General features: G+C 41.9%; 1 protein-coding gene and 1 pseudogene across 6 annotated transcripts in view; one reads left to right on the forward strand and one right to left on the reverse strand.

Moving 5' to 3' along the window:
* Positions 1–18,319, reverse strand: part of LOC105488125 (glycerol-3-phosphate dehydrogenase, mitochondrial-like) — a 31,600-nt pseudogene extending 13,281 nt beyond the window's left edge.
* Positions 1–26,386, forward strand: part of LOC105488127 (zinc finger protein 383-like) — a 46,547-nt gene that overhangs the window by 16,699 nt on the left and 3,462 nt on the right. For 3 of the 6 annotated variants that reach the window (XM_011751927.2, XM_024794790.2, XM_011751926.3), the window contains 3 exons: positions 19,796–19,866; positions 23,653–23,779; positions 24,043–24,135. In XM_011751927.2, the coding sequence (XP_011750229.2) occupies positions 19,858–19,866; positions 23,653–23,779; positions 24,043–24,135 (229 nt within the window). In that variant the 5' untranslated portion in view covers positions 19,796–19,857. The other 3 variants (XM_071088005.1, XM_024794789.2, XM_011751924.3) reach the window with 3 other exon arrangements.

Consider the following 26,386-nt stretch of genomic DNA (forward strand, 5'->3'; position numbering starts at 1 on the left):
TTCCTGATAGCAGGCACAAGCACCAGTGTCAACCATGTACCCAGAGGTGTGACTAGCCATGAAGATCAGATGGGAAACCTCCTTGGCTCCAAGTTCTCTGCATAGAGTGGGGTGTTCTAGATGCCTGGAGGTCTGCCTGGGCTTGGACTATAGAGGACCCCACTGTACCACAATCTCTGCACAGAAAGGGTGCGGTGGCTCACAGACTGCCTGTTTTATCACATGCCATTTGGTGATGATCTGATCTTGCACAAATTATTTTATTATTATTTTTAAATTTTTTATTTTGTTCACTTTTCCAACGTGATGTATCAGTTATATTGACACAACCATTTATTTTTATTTTTGTTTTTGTTTTTGTGGGTACATAGTAGGTGTATATGTTTATGGGTTACATGAAATATTTTGATATGAGCATGCAATGCATAATAATCACATCAGGATAAATGTGGTATCCATTACCCCCAAGAATTTATTTTTTGTGTTACAAACACAAAAATAGAGCTCCCAAAGGAATGGGCAGAATTCCATCTTTGCTGTTTTTCAGCCTTCACTGGTGATACCTCCAGGTACTGGAAAATTTGAGATGACTAGGGACTGGAGAGGACTCCCAGCAAACCACAGCAGCCCTATAGAAAAGTGGCCAAATTGTTAAAAGAAAAAAATACTCATCCAAAGGTCAGCAACTTTAAATATTAAAGGTAGAGAAACCCACAAAGATGAGAAAAAATCAGCACAAGAATGGTGAAAACACAAAAAGTCAGAGTGCCCTCTTTTCTCCAAATGACCACATCACCTCTCCAGCAAGGGGTTGAAACTGGACTGAGATGGCTGAAATGACAGAAGCAGAATTCAGAATACGGATAAAAACAAACTTCACTGAGCTAAAGGATTGTATTTTAACCCAATGCAAGGAAACTAAAAAGTCATGATAAAGCATTGCATGAGCTGACAGACAAAATAGCCAGTGTAGAGAAGAATATAACCAGCCTGATAGAACTGAAAAACACAATACAAGAATTTTAAAATACAACCACAAGTATTAATAGCAGAATAGACCAAGCAGAGGAAAGAATCTCAGAGCTTGAAGACTGCCTTTCTGAAGTAAGATAAGTAGACAAAAATAGAAAAAAAAGAATGAAAAGGAATGAACAAACCTCCAAGAAATATGGGATTGTGTAAAGAGAACAAATCTATGACTGGCTGGTGTACCCAAAAAAGATGGGGATAATGGAACCAATTTGGAAAACATATTTTAGGTTATCATCCATGAGAAGCCCCCCTGCCCCCAACCTAGCTATCCAGGCCAACATTCAAATTCAGGAAATGCAGAGAAACCCAGTAAGATACTCCATAAGAAGATCACCTCCAAGACATACAACCATCAGATTCTTCAAGGTCAAAATGAGTGAAAAAAATGTCAAGGGCAGTTAGAGAGAAAGGCCAGGTTACCTACAAAGGGAAGCCCATCAGACGAACAGTCCACTTCTCAGCAGAAATTCTACAAGCCAGAAGAGATTAGAGGCCAATGTTGAACATTCTTAAAGAAAAATTCCAACCTAGAATTTCATATTCAGCCAAAGTAAGCTTCATATGCAAAGGAAAAATAAGATTCTTTTAAGACAAACATAAAGGGAAATTATTACCCCTGGATCTGCCTTACAAGAACTCCTGAAGGAAGCACTAAATATGAAAAGGAAAGACTTTTACCAGTCACTACAAAAACAATGAGGTACATAGACCAGTGACACTGTAAAGCAACCACATAAACAAGTCTGCAAAATAACCAGCTAATATGATGACAGGATCAAATCCATACGTATCAATACTAACCTTAATTGTAAATGGGCTGAATGCCCCAATTAAAAAATACAGTGTGGCAAGCTGGATAAATAACCAAGACCCATTGTTGTGCTGTCTTCAAGAGACTCATCTCACATGGAGTCACAGACATAGGCTCAAAATAAAGGGATGGAGGGAAATCTACCAAGCAAATGGAAAGCAGAAAAAAACAGGGGTTGCAATCCTAGTTTCTGACAGAACAGACTTTAAACCAACAAAGATCAAAAAAGACAAGGGCATTACGTAATGGTAAAGGGTTCAACAAGAAGATCTAGTCATTCTAAGTATATATGTGCCCAACATGGGAGCACCCAGATTCATAAAACAAGTTATTAGAGACCTTAAAAGAGACTTAGACTCCCACACAATAATAGTGGGAGACTTTAACACCCCACTGTCAATATTAGAAAGATTTGAGACAGAAGATTAACAAAGATATTCAGGACCTGAACTCAGCTCTAGAACAAATGGACCTGATGGATATCTACAGATATCTCCACCCAAAAACAACAGACTATACATTCTTTTCATTGCCACATGGCACTTATTCTAAAATTGATCACATAATCAGAACTAAAACACTCCTCAGCAAATTCAGAAGAATTGAAATAATAGCAAACAGTGTCTTGGACCACAGCACAATCAAATTAGATCTCAAGACTGAGAAATTCACTCAATACAGTTACATGGAGATTGAAGAACCTGCTCCTGAATGACTTTTGGGTAAATAACAAAATAAAGGCAGAAATCAAGAAGTTCTTTGAAACTAATGGGAACAAAGGTACAACATGCTAGAATCTCTGGGGCACAACTAAGGTGTGTTAAGAGAAAACTGTATAACACAAACTGCCCACATCAAAAAGTTAGAAAGGTCTAATTGAACAACTCAACATCACAACTAAAATAACTAGAGAACCAAAAGCAAACAAATCCCGAGGCTAGCAGAAGACAATAACAAAATCAGAGCTGAACTGAAAGAGATTGAGACATGAAAAACTATTCAAAAGATCAGTGAATCCAAAAGCTGGTTCTTTTTAAAAAAAATTAATAAAATTGATAGGCTACTAGATAGACTAATAAAGAAGAAAAAAGAAGATTCAAATAGACACAATCAGAAATAATAAGCAGGATATTACCACTGACCCCACAGAAATATCAACAATCATCAGAAAATATTATGAATACCCCTATGCACATAAACTAGAAAATCTAGAAGAAATGAATAAATTCCTGGACACATACACCCTCCCAAGGCTGAACCAGGAAGAAATTGAAACCCTGAACAGACCAAGAATGAACTCTGAAATTGAGTCAGTATAAAAACCCTATCAACCAAGAAAAAAAAAAAAAAAAAAAAAAGCCCAGATGAACTCACAGCTGAATTCTACCAGATGTATGAAAAAGAGCTGATATAATTCCTGCTGAAACTATATCAAAAAATTCAGAAGGGACTCCCTAGTTTATTCTATGAGGCCAACATCATCTTGATACTGAAACCTGGCAGAGATACAAAACAAAAACAAAAACAAAACAAAAGGAAACTTCAGGCCAATATCCTTGATGAGCATTGATGCAAAAATCCTCAACAAAATACTGGCAAACTGAATCCAGTAGCACATCAAACAGTTTATTCACCGTGGGCTGGGCACGGTGGCTCATGCCTGTAATCCCAGCACTTTGGGAGGCCTAGGTGGGCGGATCACAAGGTCAAGAGATCGAGACTATCCTGGCCAACATGGTGAAACCCCTTCTCTACTAAAAATACAAAACTTAGCTGGGCGTGGTGGTGCGTGCCTGTAGTCCCAGCTACTTGGGAGGCTGAGGCAGAAGAATTGCTTGAACCCGGGAGGCGGAGGTTGCAGTGAGCTGAGATCACGCCACTGCACTACAGCCTGGTGACAAAGCAAGACTCCATCTTAAAAAAAAAAAAAAGTTTATCCACTGTGATCAAGTAGTCTTCATCCCTAGGATGCAAAGTTGGTTCAACATACACAAATCAATAAATGTGATTCATCATGTAAACAGAATGAAAGACAAAAATCACATGATTATCTCAATAGATGCAGAAAAGGTTTTCCGTAAAATTCAACATCCTTTCATGTTAAAAATCTCAATAAACTACGTATTGAAGGAACATACTTCAAAATAATAAGAGCCATCTGAAACCCACAGCCAACACCATACTGAATGGGCAAAAGCTGGAACCATTTTTCTTCAAAACTGGCACAAGACAAGGATGCCCTCTCTTACCACTTCTATTCAGCATAGTATTGGAAGTTCTGGCCAGGGCAATCAGGCAAGAGAAAGAAATAAAGGACATTCAAATAGGAAGAGAGGACTGGGCATGGTGGCTCATACCTGTAATCCCAGCACTTTTCTATCTTGAGGTACAGACTTGTTGCCAGCCTGAATGTACCTGTAGAAAGTGACTGGAGATCCTGGTTGGGAGGTCTCACCCAGTCAAGAGGTACAGAATCCAAGACCTGCTTAAAGAAGCAGTCTGGCCTTACTTTTGTAGAGCAGCTGTGCTGTGCTGGGGTACTGCTTCTGCTCCCAGTTGGACTGGACTCTTTAAAGCCTGGAGGCTGGAATAGTTAAGTCATCCAAATAGCAATTATGGCAGCCCACTCTTCCTTCTGGGAGCTCTGTCCCAGGACATTTTCAGATCTGTTGGCCGAGATCACTGGCAGGGATGGCTGGAGGCTCCAGTTAGGAGGTCCTGCCTAGTAAGGAGGAACAGATCAGGGACCTGCTTAAAGAAGTAGCCAGGTCACATTTTGGCAGAACAGCTGTGCTGTCCTGGGGGAATCCCTTCCGCCCCTGGTCAGTTTGGACTCTCCAAAGCCTACAGACTAGTATGGTTGAGTCACCCAAGCAAAGATGGTGGCCCACCCTTACCAGGGAATCTCTGTCCCAGGGAGAATTCAAATTTCTGTTGGCCAGAGAACACCAGTGGGGATGACTGGAGGCCCTGGTTGGGAGGTCTCACCCAGTGAGAAGGAATGGGATCAGGGACCCAGTTAAAGAAGCAGTCTGGCCATGCTTTTGTGGAGCCGCTGTGCTGTGCTGGGGTACTGCTTCTGACCTGGCTGGCTTGGGCTTTCCAAAGCTCACAGGCTGAAGCATCTACTAAATAACCCAAACAGCAGAGACGGTCGCCACCCCTCTCTCTGATAACTTTTTCCCAGGAAGAATTCAAATCTCTGTCAACCAGAGAACACCAGCAGGGGTGGCTGGAGTCCCTGGTTGAAAGGCCCTGCACATTAAGGAGAAAACAGATTAGAAACCTGCTTAAAGAAGCAGGCCATGTTTTGTTGGAGCAGCCATGCTGTTCTGGGGAATCCCTTCTGCCTCTAGTCTGTTTGGACTCTCCAAAGCGTGCAGGCTGGAATGGTTGAGTCATCCAAAAGCAAAGACAGTGGCTCACCTTTCTCCCCAGGAACTCCCGGCCAAGAAGAATTCAAATCTCTGTCAGCCAGAGGATACCAGCGGGGGTGGCTGGAAGCCCTAGTTGGGAGGTCCTGCCCAGTGAGGAGGAATGGATAAGGGACCTGCCTAAAGAAGTAGTCTGGCCATGTTTTGGCCACAGTCACGTTTGGCTGTGTTGGGGCATCCCTTCTGCCCTCAACTGGTGAATCCATTTGGATTCACCAAGGCCCTCAGGCTGGAACGGCTGAGTCATCCAAACAGCAAAAATAGTGGCCTGGCCCTTTCCCTGGGAATTTCATCCCAGGTAGGGATGAAACTGTTGCTGGTGGTTGCATGGAATTCCAAGCCAGTGGGTCTTTTCCTGTGAGGCACAAAGTGGGGCCTGCAGACCATTGCTACTTGGCCCCCTGGCTTCAGCCCCCTGCCTAGAATTACATATGGAGGTCCAGCCTCCCATCTGCTGGAGTTGCAGTCACTTTTGCTGGGAAGCCCAGAGCTAGAGTTTATAAAGCTCCTGGGCCCCTGCGCATGCCTGAGCGATTGCTCTGCTGAGGCTGTATGCAGATCTGTATGTCAGACTGAAGGCCCTAGTGGAGGGGGTTCACAAGGGGGTCTCCTGACCTGAAGGTTGCAAAGATCCATGGAGAAGCATGATCTCCCCAGGTCGCAAATTCACTCACTGCTTCTCTCTGTGGGGGAGGTTCTGCTGGCTCTGCGTTGCTCCCTGGTGGGCCATCCTCCTTTCTTTTTTTTTTCTTGAGACAGAGTCTCCCTCTGTTGCCCAGGCTGGAGCACCGTGGCATTATCTCAGCTCACTGCAACCCCTGCCTCCCAGGTTCAAGTGATTCTCGTGCCTCAGCCTCTTGAGTAGCTGGAACTACAGGCGTGCACCGCCATGCCTGGCTAATTTTTGTATTTTCAGTAGTCACAGGGGTTTTCCATGTTGTCAAGCCTGGTCTCGAACTCCTTACCTCAAGTGATCTGCTTGCCTAACCCTCCCAAAGTGTTGGGATTACACATGTGAACCACCATGCCAGTTCCTTTTTCTTCTCTTTTGATGTAGGCACTTATAGCTACAGTATTCCCTCTTAGAACTGCTTTGTCTGTATCCCATAGGTTTTGGTACATTGTGTTTCCATTATCATTTGTTTCAAGACATTTTTCAATTTCCTTCTTAATTTCTTCATTGACCCACTCATTCAGGAGCATATTGTTTAATATCCATGTATTTGTGTATTTCCCAAAATTTCTCTTTTTAATGATTTCTAGTTTTATTTCACTGTGATCAGAGAAGATGCTTGATATTATTTTAATTGTTTGAACGTTTTAAGATTTGTTTTGTTACCTAACATATTGTCTATCCTTAAGAATGATCCGTATGCTGAGGAAAAGAATGTGTAATTTTGTATCTGTTGGATGAACTGTTCTGTAAATATCTGTTAGGTCCATTTGGTCTATAGTGCAGATTAAATTTGATGTTTCTTTTTTTTTTTTTTTTTTTGAGACGGAGTCTCGCTCTGTCGCCCAGGCTGGAGTGCAGTGGCCGGATCTCAGCTCACTGCAAGCTCCGCCTCCTGGGTTTACGCCATTCTCCTGCCTCAGCCTCCCCCAAGTAGCTGGGACTACAGGCACCTGCCACCACGCCTGGCTAGTTTTTTTGTATTTTTTTAGTAGAGACGGGGTTTCACCGTGTTAGCCAGGATGGTCTCGATCTCCTGACCTCGTGATCTGCCCGTCTTGGCCTCCCAAAGTGCTGGGATTACAGGCTTGAGCCACCGCACCCAGCCTTAAATTTGATGTTTCTTTACTGATGTTCTGTCCAAGAGATCTGATCCATGCTACAAGCGAGGTGTTGAGCTCCGCAGCTATTACCATATTGGGGTCTATCTCTCTCTTTAGCTCTAGGAATATTTGCTTTTTATATCTGGGTGCTCCAGTTTTGCTGCATATATGTTTAAAATTGTTATATCTTCTTGATGAACTGACCCCCTTATCATTATATAGTGACCTTCTTTGTTCCTTCTTACAGTTTTTGTTTTGAAATCTATTTTGTGTGATATAGCTACTCCTGCTCTTTCTTGGTTTCCACTGGTATGGAATATCTTTTCCATCCTTTTATTTTCTGTATATGTGTCTTGTTTCATAGATGAATTGTGTTTCTTGTAGACAATAGATCTTGGGTCTTATGTATTTCTTCACTCAGCCAGTCTATGTCTTTCAATGGGAGAGTTTAGTCCACTTACATTCAGTGTTATTATTGATTGGTAAGGACTTACTCCTGCTATTTTATTTATTTTCTGGTGGTTTTGTTATCTTTTCTTCCTTCTTTCCTTCCTTCATGTCTTCCTTCATGTCCTAAGCCAAAAGAACAAAGCTGGAGGCATCACACTACCTGACTTCAAACTATACTACAAGGCTACAATCACCAAAACAGCATGGTACTGGTACCAAAACAGAGATATAGACCAATGGAACAGAACAGAGCCCTCAGAAATAATATGACACATCTACAACCATCTGATCTTTGACAAACCTGACAAAAACAAGAAATGGGGAAAGGATTCCCTATTTAATAAATGGTGCTGGGAAAACTGGCTAGCCCTAAGTAGAAAGCTGAAACTGGATCCTTTCCTTACTCCTTATACGAAAATTAATTCAAGATGGATTAGAGACTTAAATGTTAGACCTAAAACCATAAAAACCCTAGAAGAAAACCTAGGGAATACCATTCAGGACATAGGCATGGGCAAGGACTTCATGTCTAAAACACCAAAAGCAATGGCAACAAAAGCCAAAATTGACAAATGGGATATAATTAAACTAAAGAGCTTCTGCACAGCAAAAGAAACTACCATCAGAGTGAACAGGCAACCTACAGAATGGGAGAAAATTTTTGCAATCTACTCATCTGACAAAGGGCTAATATCCAGAACCTATAAAGAACTCAATCAAATTTACAAGAAAAAACCAAACAACCCCATCAAAAAGTGGGCAAAGGATATGAATAGACACTTCTCAAAAGACGACATTCATACAGCCAACAGACACATGAAAAAATGCTCATCATCACTCGCCATCAGAGAAATGCAAATCAAAACCACAATGAGATACCATCTCATACCAGTTAGAATGGCAATCATTAAAAAATCAGGAAACAACAGGTGCTGGAGAGGATATGGAGAAATAGGAACACTTTTACACTGTTGGTGGGACTGTAAACTAGTTCAACCATTGTGGAAAACAGTGTGGCGAGTTTCCTCAAGGATCTAGAACTAGAAATACCATTTGACCCAGCCATCCCATTACTGGGGATATACCGAAAGGATTATAAGTCATGCTGCTATAAAGACACATGCATATGTATGTTTATTGCGGCACTATTCACAATAGCAAAGACTTGGAATCAACCCAAATGTCCATCAGTGACAGACTGGATTAAGAAAATGTGGCACATATACACCATGGAATACTATGCAGCCATAAAAAAGGATGAGTTCATGTCCTTTGTAGGGACATGGATGCAGCTGGAAACCATCATTCTCAGCAAACTTCGCAAGAACAGAAAACCAAATACTGCATGTTCTCACTCATAGGTGGGAATTGAACAATGAGATCACTTGGACACAGGAAGGGGAGCATCACACACAGGGTCCTATTGTGGGGAGGGGGTAGGGGGGAGGAATAGCATTAGGAGATATACGTAATGTAAATGATGAGTTAATGGGTATAGCATACCAACATGGCACATAATATATATATGTAACAAACCTGCATGTTGTACCCTAGAACTTAAAGTATAATAATAATAAAAAAAAGGTCTTAAGCTGAAAATCATAAAAGATAACTGAATTAGGGCTACGCATCTTACTCAGTCCCACTCCTACCTCATCAAATACTTTTTATTATTTCTAAACTTTCCTCTCAGAGTTCACTGCTAAATATTAGAACTTCTTTTTAATGCATATTTGCAGAGAGATTTAATTATTCATAGAATCGCATTTGTAACTTTGTAAATTCCCAAATGCACATGTTATATCTTGGCAAGTAAAGTTTTAAATGAAAATTATTTACTACGCCACTCTTGAAAATTGTTCTAGTCAAGCTACTATTTGCAACAGAGCTATACACTGGCACCCACAATGTGGAATTCTGGTTGTAAAATTCTAACTGCTGTAATAGTTTGCCTGATTATCATCCTTATAACAGGGTTAATAATTGCAGGAAAAATTTAGTCAAGGTTGTATTGCTTATAGCAGGACTGATAGTTATGGATAAGAAGTAAGCATGAAAGTTATACTATCATTAAGTTTGATAAGACTTTTTACTAAAGGTTGGTAATATGATGCACTCTCTGAAAAGGTTATAAAGGAAGAGATTTTACATAAGGAAGGATTTTGTATGGTCAATTCTTGTACTAAAGGGAAATAACTGGTTGTTTAAAGAAAGGATGTTTAGGACAAATCAAAAAGTTTAAATATGTTGTAAAAAGGCGTGTAAAAGTCATAAAAGAATTTAATAAAGGAAAGGACCTGTCAAAATTAACGCTAAAGTTATTTTAGCCACCCAATAATGTATTCCTCCCAGTCATACTGCAAGTTGTGAAAATGGCCTAGGCCTAAAGTTATTCTCTAATGGTATGTTAAGGGGGAAATGTATGCTTTTCTCTAGGAAAAAGTCACTTCTATATTAACGTTTCTGGTAATGTACACCGACATCTAGTGGAGGCAAACCAGTATTGCAATCCATTGGTGTAAAAGGTGTCAAACTCTACTGTCGGTTATGGTCTATAGGGCCCCCCACTAACGGTGGTAATCTTAATACTTGTATCCTAACACCTACATCTTAAACTTTCTTGTAAAATTTATCCCTTTTCACCTAGAAGCAATTAAACTTTAAATAGTGCTGCAAGCAGAACCACACATAGATATGCCATTCTTCCGAGAACCTTAGATCAACCACAGGAGAAGGCCCAACTGCTGTTCCCCACCCCACACACCCCTTTTCAGCAGGCAGTAGCCAGAAAAAATCATCATCTAACACCCCCTAACAGCAGTTAGGTTTACTTCTCTTTGAGGGGGGGGATATCACAGAAGTTATTAAGAAATCATTTTAGGCATACAGTAAGGGGAAAGGTGGAGATTTTCCTGTAATAAGAAATAACCCCCAGACAATCTCTCTTCTGACCAAAAAGGCGGCTTCAAGGGCGGGGCTGACAAGCTTTGATATGCAAATGCTGGCCACTAGAAACTGGATCCACTCAGTATGGTGTTTCCCACCATCTTCTCCTAGTTACCACCTGTGCAAAGTGTGATGGCCACCTCCAAATAACACCATGTGTTCAAACCATCATGGCGACCCACATTTGCATATTAAAGGACGAAGGTGGGAGGGCCTGGTTTTTCTCAGTCTACATGAATAACACACCTGGTCAAACCAATCCTTTGGGCCCTATGCAAACCAGACATCGCCTCCTCCAGCCTCCCGATATAAGGGACTGCCTCTCTGCTGCGCACAGGGTCTGTCTTTGTTCCTGTCCCTTGTCTCAGCACGGGGGAGATGTTCTCGTCTTTCTTCCTTCTTTCTTGCCTATTACACTTTTCACTCCTTAAAACTACTCCAGATGTGTCCATGTCATTAATCCTATCAGCACCAGACCAAAAAGCCTGGGGATCCTCCAGTTATCGAAGCTGTATCAAAATGAACTTTGGCCTGCTCTGTCCCATTCTCTCTATCCTTTGCACTTGTCGCAGAACAAGTGGTGCCTCTAAGACTGCACAGGTACAATGACTACGAACCTGGGAAGGCTGTGGTGTTTCTTTAGATGGCTGGTGAATCTATCTGGATTGAAGGGATTCCTTTTCCCAGCAATAATTTTACAGACCTGAGACGTTTGCAAGATGAAGTTGTGTTGAGGGATTGAAGATGTCATTACACTTTCTTACCCAAAGTCAGGTAAGGAAGTGGGACCTGAAACTGAAGAAGGGATGGGGTGAAGAGACTGGTGGAGTGCCTTCTTTATGCCCTGCGCTTGGGTATGCTTTGGTGGATAGCGTGGGGGTTTTTTGTTTGTTTGTTTTTGAGACGGAGTCTCGCTCTGTCGCCCAGGCTGGAGTGCAGTGGCACGATCTCACTTGCAAGCTCCACCTCCCGGATTCACGCCATTCTCCTGCCTCAGCCTCCCAAGTAACTGGGACCACAGGTGCCCATAGTGTGGTGTTTTAACAAAGCTTCTACTCAGACAGATTAAGCCAGACAAACATAATGCAAATGAATGTGATTACTGGGGCATTGTAGAGACAGAGAGAGACATGAGATCCCATAGAAGCTAAGGCACATTTAAGTGATCATGCAGGATGGTTGAAAGAATTTTGGTGAAAAAATAAACATTTATCCTTAGATGCTGAGCGTGAATGTGAGATTGTTAGATGTAAAAGAAAAAATATTCTGACACTTGTGTCAACGGTGAGGAATAATATTCACGACAATTGCAACAGGGGAGAGAGACCAAACTCAACTCTGAAGATAGCAATAATAGTTGGGTTTTTGTAGCCAATTATCAGAGTAAGGTGGTCAGTGGGTGGGAAATTACAAAGAGCAACTTGATTAGATATCAAGAGTAGAATCCTTGCTAAAGGCAGGCCAAAGACTTAGACATTAACAGCAGAAGATGAGAAACCTGATCAGGTATCAAGGATGGGGGGATCCTCATTACACATGTTGAAACTGGGTGCAGCAAGGATGGACACAGATGTCCAAAGTCCAGGCCTAGTCAGGAAGAGGGCTCAGGGAAGCCTAAGTCAAGTCTGATCGAGGAGAGGGTCTTTGCCAGATGGCAGTGTTTTGATCTATTACACGATAGACATTGTAGGCCACATAATACATTTTCAGAGGGAAGAGGGCTGTCCTGTGCATTGTAGGAAGCTTAGCATCATCCCTGGGCCCTGCCCACTGGAGTCAGTAGCATACTCAAGTGTGACAACTCAAAATGTCTGCAGTCACTGTTAATTTCTCCTTGAGGTGGGCACAGTTTACCCCAGCTGAGAACCATTGTATTAGGCATGGATGAGGAAGAAGGCACATACATATGCCTGAGGTTTCAGGCAAAGAATAGTAGGCATGTGTTGGTGTCATGCATTGAGGCAGAGAGAGCTGGTGGAGAAGCATATACAGGTAAGCTGGGATTATCAAGTGTAACGGATACTACGGTGTAACTAGAGGAAGAATATGAGAGGTGAGAAAATGAGAGTGAAAATATTGTAATATTTAGCAAGTGCATGCGTGCAGTGGTTCAATGGTCTCTTCTGTGTATTAAGACTATTTGGTACCACTGTTTTACTGGGCTGGGCTTCTTTCACTTAATTTCTTCCAGTTTCCCCCAAGTTGGCTGCACATGACAGTTTTGCTGTTTTAAAAATGATATTGAGCAGTGGGAGCAAGAGTATTAGGGCATCCAACAGCCCAAAGGTGGAAGCTGCCCAAGTGTCCATTGATGAACAGATAAACAGAATGTGCTCTCTACATACAATGGAATATTAATCACTCTTATAAGAGAGGAAGTTCTAATACATGGTACCACATGGATGGACCTTGAGGGTACTATACTAAGTAAAAGTCAGGCATGAAAGGATAAATATTGTATGATCCAGTCATAGGAGGTACCTGGTATAGAAATATTTATAGAGAGGGAAAGTAGTGTGGTGGTTGCAAGAGAATAGGAAGAATTGCATTTTAATGTTTACAGAGTTTCAATTTTGCAAAGAGAAAAACATTCTGGAGATGGATGGTGGTGATGGTTGCACAATAACGTGCCTATTTACTGAACCGAACACTTACAAATGGTTAAGCCAATTTGTTTGTATTTTACCAAAATTTAACATTTTAAAAGTTGGTTTTTTAAAAGAGTACGGTGACAAAACAAGGTAAAGATGGCCATGTAAAAGTGAAAGGAACAGAGTCTCTAGAATAAAGCATCAGTTGAATGCACTTAAGACAAACGAAGTAAGATGAGGAATGAAAACACCAGTTGCACTGATGGACAGGGGCATTATTGCTGGAATAACACAGTGTCTTTAAGATGTAGTGGTGGGGTCCATGTCACATTGAAATAGGTGACACCCTCTTCTTTTTTATTCAGGAACTGTTTGGATGATGGAGATCATCAGTCTGATCCACTCCAAGGGAGATCCTAGTTAGGTCCAATCTGTTGTTCCCTGGGATCGTTCCCCATGGATAGACGTTAAACATGAGAAAGCAGGTTTAGAGAGTCAGAAGAGCCCACACCTCTACACCTCCCACCTTCCCATTCAGTTTTTCCCCAAGTCATTCTTCAATCCTAAGGTCAAGGTGAGTTAATAATGGCATGTTAGTGTGGACCACCTTATTGACTTCCCTGAAAGACCGTGTTTTAGGGACAGAGTTAAAATGTGATTCCCTAAACTATGCATATTAGAAAATCTTGTTCCAATCTACTGTGTCATATACAAGACAACGTTTCTGGTATTTCCCCAGGAAATCCTCAGCCTTCAGTTAAGTAAATCCTGGCTACATCCCCAAAACTGAGGCCCCTAACATTAATATGTTCATGTAGAAAGCACCTTAGTTGTAAACCAGCACCTGTATTTCGGAGGAAATGTGGGTGTGACACTCATATTTGAAACCCAACGTGGTTTTTCTATTCAGGATAGTAATCATGACGTGGGGCATTTCGTTCCCGATTGACAGCTCCACGGGTCTCCCATACATAATTTCAGAAGCTCCACATGAAGCCTCTAGCATTGAGTAACCCTGGGTAATAAATGTGAACTTTTTTTCATTATAGATTATTGCTTAAATCAAAACTTACCCAAACTATCAAAATTGTATAAAACTGCCTCCAAATGTCTTAGGTGATGTGGCAGTAACAGTATGATCAAAATGTTCTAATATTACAGTGTCACACGCTATATTTCTATTTGCTTATTTACTGTCAGGTTCATTTATTTTACTGTATACACCATGATTTTGAGGATCATGTCAATTTTTTTTTTCCAGTTTTTACTGTTTTACGCTGACTTGGCTGATGCTTAAAACATTGTAGAGATACAAGAAAACACTGGAAAAAATAAATTAAAAAATAAAGTAACAAAAATAGCCCAAGACCAAGCTCTGTAAAACAATTTTGATAAAACAATTTATAACAGAAAATTCCAACTTGAACTTTGGGTCCAGACTGTGTTTATTGGCAAATAGTGCAGGATGTTTGAAGCGCAGTTTGTGTGTGTTTAAACTGGCAGTACTGATCCTTCCATGTATTTGTTCCTGATTATTTATTAACTTAGAATATGCATCCATTCTTTATTCCTTCATATGTTTAGGTATGAAGCACCTATTATGGGTCAAGGTTTGAATCAGGATTGGGAAGAAGGTAATGATTATGATGACCTGAAGCCACAACCTAAATAAATTTACAGATTAGTATTTGGGAAAAGACAAAGAATAGACGTACATTTATTTTCTGTGGTGCCAATATTATTTACTGACAGCCTCATTAATACCAGACACCAGTGTGTACTTGGTGAAAAACATCTACTTTAAGATATGCAATAAATACATGAAAGGATGAGACAGGGAGAAAAATATAGGGAAAGTACCAAATTGTCCCAGAAGGTAAATGCAGGGTCTGCTGATGGAGTTACGCAGATGGAGGATTTGATAACTGTCTTGTAGCGGGACAATCAGAGCTGGGAGAGACCGAACAGAGTTCAGGAGAGCCTTTATTAAGGTGATCACCTGGCTCAGTAGGACTAGCATCCAGGAAAGTCTGAGCCCTGAACAAAGACAGCAGCCACCTTTTAAACAGTCAGTGGTGGGAATTACGTGATGCAGGAGCGTACTTACAGAAGCGAGAAGAAAGGCAGTTGTTACCCCATGTCTTACATCCCCGGAAATACATGGTTCTGTAACATATACTTATCAATCTTATGACCTCGCAGCTGTGCTGGGAGGTAAGCAAGAATTTGCAGAGCTCTAAGGAATGTGAAACTGGGGAGTATAGATAAGGCTCACTGAGCACAGAAGGAGCACAGGCTGTTAATATTAGGGTGGGGGAAGGGGGGAGAGCGTGGCAGGGTGCTACATTATACTAAGCCCTGAGGGGAAAGTTAATTTTCTGGCTTCACATATTGTAAAATTCATTTACTTCCTCTTCAGTCTCAGTGAGGAGAAAACCAAGAGTGTATAACTGATTCCATTTACCCCATATCCTTCTTCGTGCAATTCTTGTAATTTTTACTTTTGCCTACAGTATAAAAACTGCCTATGGGGTTATTGTCCTTTCAAGAGTCTGTAGTGTTTTACAGCAATTCCATCAGGAAAGAAAATGTTGTCTTTTATATATACTCCTTTACTGTTTCTCAGGTTCATCCCTAGACCTGCACTATGATTCCTGCACAGACGGAAGGAGTTCCTTTAGAACTGGTGGTCATGTAGGTTGTGGGCAATAAAAATTCTCATAGCTTTGCATGTTTCTAAGATTACCTTGATTTTCATCCTCATCTTTGAAGGATATTTTCATAGGATATAGCATGAAGTGTTTTTTTTTTTTTTTTTTCTTCAGCACTTTACAGACAATTTTCCATTAGTGTTAGACCTTCATTTTTTTGGATGAGAAGTCAGGGGGCCTTTTTTCTCCTCTTTCTCCACTGTCTGTGATGTGTCTGTTTTTGTCTGGCTACGTTCAACGACTGAGCTGGATGCCAAGGGTGTTAAGGGACTGTTCGTAGTCACTGCTATGTGTTAACAAGTTTGGAGAGTGAGGAATAATAAAACACAGTCACTGCTGTTTGGTAAATGTCTGGTGATCTTGCCTCATGCATGCAAAGCCCAGCTCTCAGCTGTAAGTATACAGAGGCCCCAACACAGACTTTATCATTACACAATACTTATACATATTTTGGGGGTACATGCAGTATTTTGATACATGCATACAATGTATAACAATAAACGAGGACAATTGGGACTTCATCACCCCAAACCTTCACCCATGTTGGGAACATTCCAATTCCTCTCCTCCAGCAATTTTGAATTATACCACAAAATATTGCTAGCTATAGTTGTTCTATTGTACTGTCAAACACTAGATCTTATCCCCTCTGTCCAGTTGTATTTTTGTACCTGGGAACAAACCTCTCTTCTTCCCCTGTCCCTTCCCAGCCTCTGGAAGCCACCAGTCAACTCTCTGCCTCCATGAGATCCACAGTTTTAGCTCCCACATATGAATGAGAACATGTAATATTTGTCTTTCAGTCCCTGGCTTATTTCACTTAATATAATGCCCCCAGTTTGGCAGTGTCTGGAATTATTTTTGTTCATTACAACTGGTTGTGGGGGCTGGAGAGTGTTAGCAGGTTTGCACCTAGCATCTAGTGGCTGGAGATCAGGGATGCTGCTCAATATCCTACAATTGAGAAGCAGGAATCCCTCCTATGGGCCTCCCAAGAATGGCACTTCTTTTATTTAAGGATGCTGAATATAGTCCCCCAGTCTCTCCTGGCTTATATGGTTTCTATCTTTACACTTTCGTGAGTTTCATCTCCAAGGACTCTAGCAGGTTCTCACAGTGAAGATCTGAGAAAAGTCCCCAGCTGGTTCTGGCAGGGGAAGAGGAAGAGTAGCCATTTTGAAATATACCAGAGCATTCTGTTCAATGCTCTGGAGAGAAACCATTTTACCAGAACCGTTTTATCAGTGTCCAAATGACTTAGAAGAAGGAAAATAAACTCTGGTCCCCTCTTGCCATCCTGTCCCACTTAAGGGGAAGGAAGGTTTTACTGAGAAGCACTTGTGAAATTCATAGTCCCTGGGCACAGGATAAGAGACTGAAAACTTTGGGAGGCCAAGGCGGGCGGATCATGAGGTCAGGAGATCAAGACCATCCTGGCTAACGTGGTGAAACCCCATCTTTACTAAAAATACAAAAAATTAGCTGGGCATGGTGGTGGATGCCTGTTGGCCCAGCTACTCGGGAGGCTGAGGCAGGCGAATGGTATGAACCCGGGAGGCGGAGCTTGCAGTGAGCCAAGATTGCACCATTGCACTCCAGCCTGGGTGACAGAGCGAGACGCAGTCTCAAAAAAACAAAAAACAAAACAAAACAAAAGACTGAAACCTTACCATTAAGACTTCTTGAAACCATTAATTGGGAGGTCATTAGGCTGAGATGGCTCCAGTATCCTGAATTCTTAACCTAAGCAAACCCAAACCCAACTCAGTGTAACTGGCCTTAACCAATCAGAAACCACCAATTAACCTCCTACTATTGGCTTTCCACTGGAATGAGCCAAATAAGGCTCTACACTAACCAATCAAGTATTTTCTTTGTCTTGTTTCTGAGTTCAGCCTATAAAAGCCTTTCCCTCATGCCTCTTCAGAGGGGCCCTAAGCTGCATGTGGTCTGGCAATGCCCAATTCATGAACTGCTGTCTGCTTAAATAAACTCTTTAAAATTTTAATGTGCCTAAGTTTATATGATTTTGCAGACTATAGAACACTTCCCCTCTCACAACCACATCTTATCACCATGTTACTAAAGACCTATCATGCAGCTTATTTTACCAAGTACATCACATTCAGCTATCAGGAAAAAATCACAAGGCACTCTAATAAGCGAAAAACACAGCTTGAAGATTTTACTTAACTCATTAATGAGAAAAACTGGTGACGTGAACTAACTCATAAGAGAACACTTCCTCTAGCCGAAAAAAAAGTAATATTTATAGATCAAGAATATTAAAGTGGCTGGCTGCAGTGGCTCATGCCTGTAATCGCAGCACTTTGGTAGGTCAATGTGGGAGGATCACTTGAGGCCAAGAGTTTGAGACCAGGCTGGGTAACATAGTGAGATCTCACCTATACTTAAAAAATTAGCCGGGCATGGTGGTGCGCACCTGTAGTTCCAGCTACTCAGGAGGCTGAGGCAGGAAGATAGTTTCAATCCAGGATGTCAAGAGGTTGTGGCTGCAGTGAGCTATGATGGTGCCACTGCACGTCGGTGTTGGCAATAGAGTGAGACGCTGTTTAACAACAACAAAAAAAAAATTTAATTAAAATGATGTGCAGCAGCAAAAGAGGCAAAAACTGGCCTCCTCCCAAATGGAGATGGAGGAGGGAAGTAAACTGAGCCTTCTCCAATTTACTTTTGTATAAACAAGAAGTAATTTGAACTGCCATCGGCGATCCGCAATGTGAGTTGATAAATAGCTCAAAACAATGACAAAGTAGAATCAAATGACCCGGAAGCCCGTAATCTAAATAATGCACTGAAGCACAATTTCTCCATTCATTGCTTATTTTGTGCCAGGCACATTTATGAACACTTAATCCTCACAACACCATTAGCTGAGAAATATTGTTCCATTGCCACAAGAGCAACTGAAGCTCATAAAGATTAAACAATAAAAAGTCACACAGCAGACACACTCTACAGCTCAAGTGTCAACAAAACACCCACAGAGATGCACTTAGGGTCACACATCAAATCACACAACCTCACGGCGAATGGGCCTAACCTCACAGAGAATGGGGCCTATCAGATACACCAAAGCAGACGCCCGGCGGTCCCACTCACCTCTGATAACAAACACTTTCCCAAACTTAAGACGCACATGTCCACGCCAATGTATTATCATAGGCCTTTCCCCACCTCTTAAAACCTCCCACGATTCAGCCCTCAGAAGGCAACCGCTTGGTTCTCTGTGCGCAGGCGCAGCGTTCTCTCAACACCTCCAACGGGCACAAAGCCACGCCCCCAACGCCGAGCTCACGCACGCGTACTCAATCACCAGCGGAACCGCCTCCACCGCGCTCGGCGTCGAGGTCCTACGGGACGACAGTACGCATGCGTACTTTGTGCCCCAGGTAGCTTGTCTCTTAGCCAAGGACGCCTCTGTAGTCCAGTCTCTGGGAGCGGGGGCGTGAGGCTGCACATGCGCACTGCGAGTCCTCGCCTACTCCCAGAAACCACTCGGCACACGCGGTGCGGCAGCTGCTTCAGGTTGGCGGGCTCCAAGGACACGTGAGTGGGCAGCGTCGCCGTTTCTCTTTTGTTGGACGGTATTTTCCCAGCGCCACGCGGAGCCTGGGCCATTATGAGGTTTGTGTTGCGTCGGGGCGGTCTGTCTCAGAGGCACTCCGGGGAGGAGTGGCCGGCGAATGGCTGGAGGCCCAGGGATCCGTGCAGGCGACCCGGCCTGAGTGTGGAGGGGGCGGGTGCCTGACAACAATGCGCGCGTGATCTGTGTGTTGGCGTTTGTGTACACGGAGGGCATTATTAAAATTACTCTTTGTGTGAATGGTTCCATCCCAGAGTAGGCGACTGGAGCATTGAAAAAGGCCCAGTTACAGTTTTAGAAACCAGAGCTGCACGCTAAACAGTGTTTTCTTTTGACCGTGAAATCTTTCGTTCTTGGAGTTTGTTAGGAACGTGGTTGAAAATGGGTGGCAGTGGGTTCGAGAATCTAGTCACTGAAGTTTTCTTCCTTCTCCTTAGCTCTGCATTTCCAGGACCCGGTCACTGTTCAGGACACTGTTCCAGTGCAGTGGTCATTAGCCATGTCTCAGGTAAGTTTTTGTTTTATCTTCTTTTCGTGCAACATCATAGGTTTTAAGTCCTGGGCACATCTACTTTTGCTTACTTGGATGGTAAAGACTGACACCGAGACAAGGTTCAGGTCTTTTCATTCAGCAACACATGGGACTATCGGGACCTCTCAGAGTCCATGTCCTGTACTTTAGTGTTCCTTTATTCACTGAATGAATTAATCGGAATCTCCACTGTCACCAGTCTTCTTTTAAGCACTATGTGGTGGGTCAAAGATACTTTCCCTGGAGAAGACGAGAGCCTTTATCCGGGGACTGTCATCTTCTTGAAGTAGAGGTGAATACTCCGTCATCTTTGACTTTCTTTACTGCTCCAGACTGAGAGGACGCAGCATAGAAAATGCTAGTGAGTGGTTTAGGCTCAGTTACGGTAATCTGCCTTTGGAAATTTGGAGGAATGGGAATGTGATTGATGTCTCGAGCATGAAGTCCAGGTTAACAAAGTTAGGCCATTTATTAGGACATTAGTCAAAGATAGTGTTTTGGATCAAAGGTTCCAGTTTGAAGTTGGGCAGCTTAAAATAAAGTCACAGGCTTCATCTGTGGAATTCTGGGAAAAACCTATTGGCTTTCTGTAAATGAGGAACAAGAAGTCTGCTGCAAGGGACAAGATGGATGAGCTGGCTATATTTCCCAAAATAGAGTTCTCTTCAGGGTGTTTGCATGGTCTCTGAAATTTTGTGCAAATACAACCAGATTTGATTCTTAGCCTGCTAAGTGTAGACACCAAGACATTTTGTTTGAAAAATAGATTTTCTTCTCAAAGGGGAAACTTATATTTTCTTTCTTTTCTTTTTTTTTGAGACGGTGTCTCCTTCTGTCGCCCAGGCTGGAGTGCAGTGGCACAATCTCGGCTCACTGCAAACTCCGCTTCCCAGGTTCAGGCCATTCTCCTGCCTCAGCCTCCTGAGTAGCTGGGACTACAGGCGCCTGCCACCAGGCCCGGCTAATTTTTTTTTTTTTTTTTGTATTTTTAGTAGAGATGGGGTTTCACAGTGTTAGCCAGGATGGTCTCGATCTCCTGACCTCATGATCTGCCTGCCTCGGCCTCCCAAAGTGCTGGGATTACAGGCGTGAGCCACTGCGCCCAGCCTGTATTTTCTTTCTTTTAGGAAAACAGGCAGTATTTTCCTTACTCATTCTGTTTTGGATTTTGAAGCATTTCAGATTAGGGATATTCAACCTGTACCTTTTGGTAATCTTTTAGAAGATATAGTTGTAGAAAAAATACTGGCATCTGGGCACCCCTGTAGTCCCAGCAACTTGGGAAGCTGAGGCAGGAGGATCACTTCAGCCCAGCATTTCAGCACTGTAGTGCAGTGTGATCACACCTGTGAAAAGCCACTGCATTGCAGCCTGGGCAGCATAACAAGACCCCTCTCTCTTAAAAGAAAAAGAAAATACTGGCATCTGAAGAATATCAAGAAAAAATATTCATTAAAAATATTGTAGTCTTCCTCATTTATGGTGACAGAATTCAGGATAGCAAGAGGTGTGTCTTGAAGCAATCTTGGGGAATCTTGGAGGTGCTGGTAATACTCAGTTTCTTGATCAGGGATCTGCTGATGGGTGGATTGTTTGTGTAAATTGATCATATTGGACATGAATTCATCATATTGATCATGGCTTACTGCAGCCTCAACCTCCTAGGTTCAAGCAGTCCTCCTGCCTCAGCCTCCTGAGTAGCTGGGACTACAGGTGTGAGCCACCATGCCTGGCTAATTTTTTAATTTTTTTGTAGAGACGAAGTCTTGCTGTGTTGCCCAGGCTTGTCTTGAACTTCTGGGCTCAAGCAGTCCTCCTGCCTTGGCCTCCCAAAGTGCTGGTGTGGCAGGCCACGTCTCGCCAAACACAGGTCTCCGTAACAGCTGTTTCAGTACTGACGGACAGGTTAAATATTAAAAGCCAGTACCCTTATACAGCGGCTGGAATGTAACAAAAGCCCACCAAGAGTTTTGCCTTGGCCTTTCCTGGGCCTTAAAGCATGACAAAATAATGAAGGGATTCTTAATTGGACCCATTTAGGATGAAACAAGTTTTACTGGGGGGTCTGAAGAAACTCCCTGCGCCTCCACAAATAAGTTTATTGGAGGTCTGAAGGAACTCCCCAAACCACCGTGGTTTAGCAGGAGACAAGATAAGGGTGATCACTCCAGCACCCTACACCCATTTAGATTAAGTAAATTTACTGAGGCTCCAGAGGAAGGTCTTCAAGACTCAGTCTTTGGTTATAGATTAAAAGAAGTTAATCACTTGTCTTTAGATGAATGCATACCTACACGTAGATATATAGCTTAGAAGGTATATAAGCTCTGGAAAACTTTGTAATTTTGAGTTGGTCTGGCAGTAATTTCCAGGTCTTCTCCCTGTAACTGGCTACAGAAATAAAAACTCCCTTCCTCCCCAGTTCATCTGCATCTCGTTATTGGGCCTCAATAAATAGCAGCCTGACCCTCAGCTTAGTCCAGCAACACTGGGATTATAGGTGTGAGCCACTGCACCCAGCGATACTGATTTCTTAAACCCCACATTCAAGTGAGAAAAGAGGAACCTTCTCTGCCTCATGTTTAGTACAATAAAGTTTCAATAGCTTTTGACCTTTGTACTGTTGTTGCAGATGGTGCAGGGGTGTATCTGGAAAGGATGACACAGGGCAACTGTATATGATTGGAGTAATTGGGAATCATAGTTGTATTATGAGTTGATGAAGTCCCAGGATATTGGAAAGGAAAACTAACCATAGGCTGGGCATCCTCAGTTCTTCCCAGCTTCTTCAAAAGTAGCTGAGGATGAAACCTTCTTCCTTGCTTCTGTTGCACACCTGATGGAAGCAAATAAGGTGAAATAATAACACATCTGCTGCAGTTTTCGGACCATTACATCTACTACCCTAAAATGTAGCTGCAAGAGCAAGGACTACTTTATTTCGTATGATTCTATGGGTGAGGAATCCACACTGAACTTGACAGGGTGGGAATGATTAATCTCTGATCCTATGATGCCTGCTGGGGCCTGAATCCCCAGGATGGCTTCTTCATTCATATATTTTATATTTAGCTAGACTAGCTGGAGTCATATATCTGGGCCACTGTTGTTTGCTGCTAGCTGAGTTCCTCAGCTTTATTTGATGTAGTCTCAGAATCCCTCACTCGCCATTGGCAATGTCTCATTGGCTTTTCTTATGTGTGATGAGCCCCTATGAGGGCAAAACAGAAGATGCCAATCCTTCCTGAAGCTTTCACCTGGAACTAGTTAGTGTTACTTCTGTCACATTCTGTTGATTAAAGCAAATTGTAGGTCCAATCCAGATTTAAAGAAAGGAGACTATATTTTGTTTCAGCAAAAAAGTAATTTGTAAGTTATTCTGATGCTCACACTAAAGATCCATGATAGAATTGATCATGACTGGCTTTCGACAAAGTCAATGTGTGGTCATACTATGAATATGTAAGATTATGAAATCAACTGTGATAGTTCCTTTACAAATTGGTTTTGAATACATGGATACACAGTCTCTGGGCAATACATTTCTTAAATTATTCAATGTTTTTTGAATCACCCTGTTCATCTTGAATGTTTCCCTTATTAAGTATTTTTCTATACCCAAATTTTAGCAAACACTATTTCACAGTATTGTTCTTCAGCAACTTAAATAAACTGCTCTTACAAGACACAGAGTCCTTATCAGCTCCTCCCAACTTCCAGTTATTTACTTGGACTCTTCTAAGAAAGTGTTTGTCGTTTCAGGGATCAGTGACATTCCAAGATGTGGCCATTGACTTCTCCAAGGAAGAGTGGGGATTCCTGAACCCTGCTCAGAGAGACTTGTACACAACTGTGATGTTGGAGAATTATCAGAACCTGGTCTGGCTGGGTAAGTGCTTAAAGCCCTTTATTCAGCATGTCTTGAGCGTGTCTTTTTTTTTTTTTTTTTTTTTTTTAAATACTGGGAGTCTTTGGTGAGATTCAGAATTTACATGAGATGTGGAAATTGAAGTGAGCAGCTTTCTTTATCCTATCTGCCAGATATTCTAATTTTTTTGTTTTTATAATGGCTTGTGTTTTGATTACAGTGTTGATCTGTCAGAATACCTGAGTAATCAGAGCATAGCCAATTCTTTCTATTTATTTTCACAGGACTTTCCATTTCTAAATCTGTGATTTCACTGTTGGAGAAAAGGAAACTGCCTTGGATAATGGGGAAAGAAGAGATAAGAGTCCCATTGCCAGGTGAGTATGAAGAACCAACTAGCGGGGGTAAGCCATGTATATGAAAGGCATACCAGTTCTAGAGGGCAAAGCACCTTTAAGATGTGAAGGATGCTGTCTTCCACTGTTCCATACACATGTAGACATTGAGGCTTCTTGAGTTTGAGTTCCTAAAAGGATACTGATCACCCACCATTTATATCTACTTTTATAAATGCCTGTGGGCTCAGAAATTACAGGTGTGTCTTTCCTCTTTGTCTATGGTAAGCTTCTTTTTAAACTCAGTATCCTGTTTCTCCAACTTTTTTTTATTTGATTCTTTGATACTGTTGTTTTCTTTACTGTAAAATGACTTATATAGTGGTCTGATTGTTTGAATGGGTATATTCATTGGTCATTTATTCATTAACATTCCTTCCTTTTTTAAAACTAATCAACTGTTGAGAGTCCCCAAGACCACCTCCAGGTTCAAGGACTTACTAGGAGTAGTCACAGGAGTCATGATACCGTTGTATTCATGCCTGCAAAGTTAGTGAATAGTCTAGAAGAACACCATCATTCTGATGCCAGCTGAAAAGTATGGGGATCCCCAAGACCACCCTGAATTCTGACATGAATTGCAAATCCAAAGGTCCCCAAGATAATTAGGTTTGATAATTCACGAGGACTCACAGAACTTACTGAACTCACTGAAAGCTGTTATACTCATGGTTACAGTTTATTACCATGAAAGGATACACGTTAAAATCAGCCAAGGAAAAAGACATGGGCAGAGTCTAGGAGGACTTCCATTTATGCCCCTACAGTGGAGTCATGGACAGTGTTAACTCCTCCCAACAATGATGTGTGGCAATATGCACAGTGTTTGACCAACCAAGGAAGTCTACCTGACCCTTGGTATCCAGACTCCTCATTAGGGCACCATCATGTAGACATGGCTGACTGCTCATGTCTCACCTCAGGCTCTAGCCCTTCTGGACGTCGCCCTAATATCATGTGACCTGGAGCCCCACATAAATCACATAATTTGACTCTCTGGTGTGGTCCAACGCCCATAGGCAAATAGAGACACTTTTATCATGCAGGATATTTCAGGGTGTCAGAGATTACCTCCCAGGAGCCAAGGGCAAAGACTAGACCTCTCTTTGGAAAAGGTTAAATTCTTGACTGCACAATGGCTAAGTTTTATTTTAGCAAAAGATATAAAGCAAAATCAGCAAAGGTAAGCTCATAAGGCAAGGTCTGGAGGAAATCAGGAATGTGCTTCTGAGATTCCTCTCCCAGTGGAGTCACAAAGGAGGTACTTAATTCCTCTAGCAGCAGCTTGTGTGGTATGTGTGAGATGATAGCAGCTAGATAACATTAGACTTAGTGCCAAGGAATTTTACTTAGGGAAGCCATAAAGGTACCCTCTGCCTAGTGTATGCTGAAAATCCAGACTCTCAAAACGAAAGTAGGTGTTCTGCATAAACCACATCATCTGCACAAATAGTTTAGGTGTGGTAAGTCGCTTGTACCAGTTCCCGGGAATGGTAGAAACTCTCTTGAAACCCAAGTTCCTTAGAGGTCAATCGGGCCAACCTTGGAAGCACACCTTTCTTAGGAGAACAGTCTCAAAGCCTGCTGTGTTCTTTTCTGAGTTTGTTTAAAAGTATAGAAACTTGCAGTGAGTTTACATTTGAGTGAGGGGATTAAGACTTGCTTCCACAAACCTTGTGCAAAGTAGAAACTAATTAACTGGTAGAAACTGATTAAAACGGGTTATTTTGGTGTGTGGGAGTTAGTAGAGTTTTAGCTTCAAAACTTGGTGATATTTAAAGTTACAGAAAGTGAGGAAATGAAGTACATTTCTGCTATATTTAGGGAATTGTTAGAATTAAGATATGTCTTGAACTGTACATTAGAAATATGTAACTGGATCTCAATAGTAATTCAGAATTGGAGATGAACGTGTTTTCTATATGTTTTGTGGTGATGGACCCTTAGGAATGGAAGAAGTGAATTGACTATGGATAGCAGAGAAGGACTGATTGATTGGTAGCAGGAGAAACAGGAAACATCCTGTGTTAGAATTCCAGGGCCTCACTGTTCATGAAGAAAAGGTAACCAAAGTAAGACCAAGACATTAGAGTAAGACAACATTGAAAGGTAGTTGGTATCTGACTAATTTATGGTTCTTGCTAAAATGGATATTTCTGTGGTGCAAAGGATGTAGAACAATGAGCTTGAATCGTCACATTTGGTAATAATCTTTTATTTGAGTTCATTTTAA

This window comes from Macaca nemestrina, chromosome 20, assembly GCF_043159975.1.
Source record: "Macaca nemestrina isolate mMacNem1 chromosome 20, mMacNem.hap1, whole genome shotgun sequence".
Lineage (NCBI taxonomy): Eukaryota > Metazoa > Chordata > Mammalia > Primates > Cercopithecidae > Macaca > Macaca nemestrina.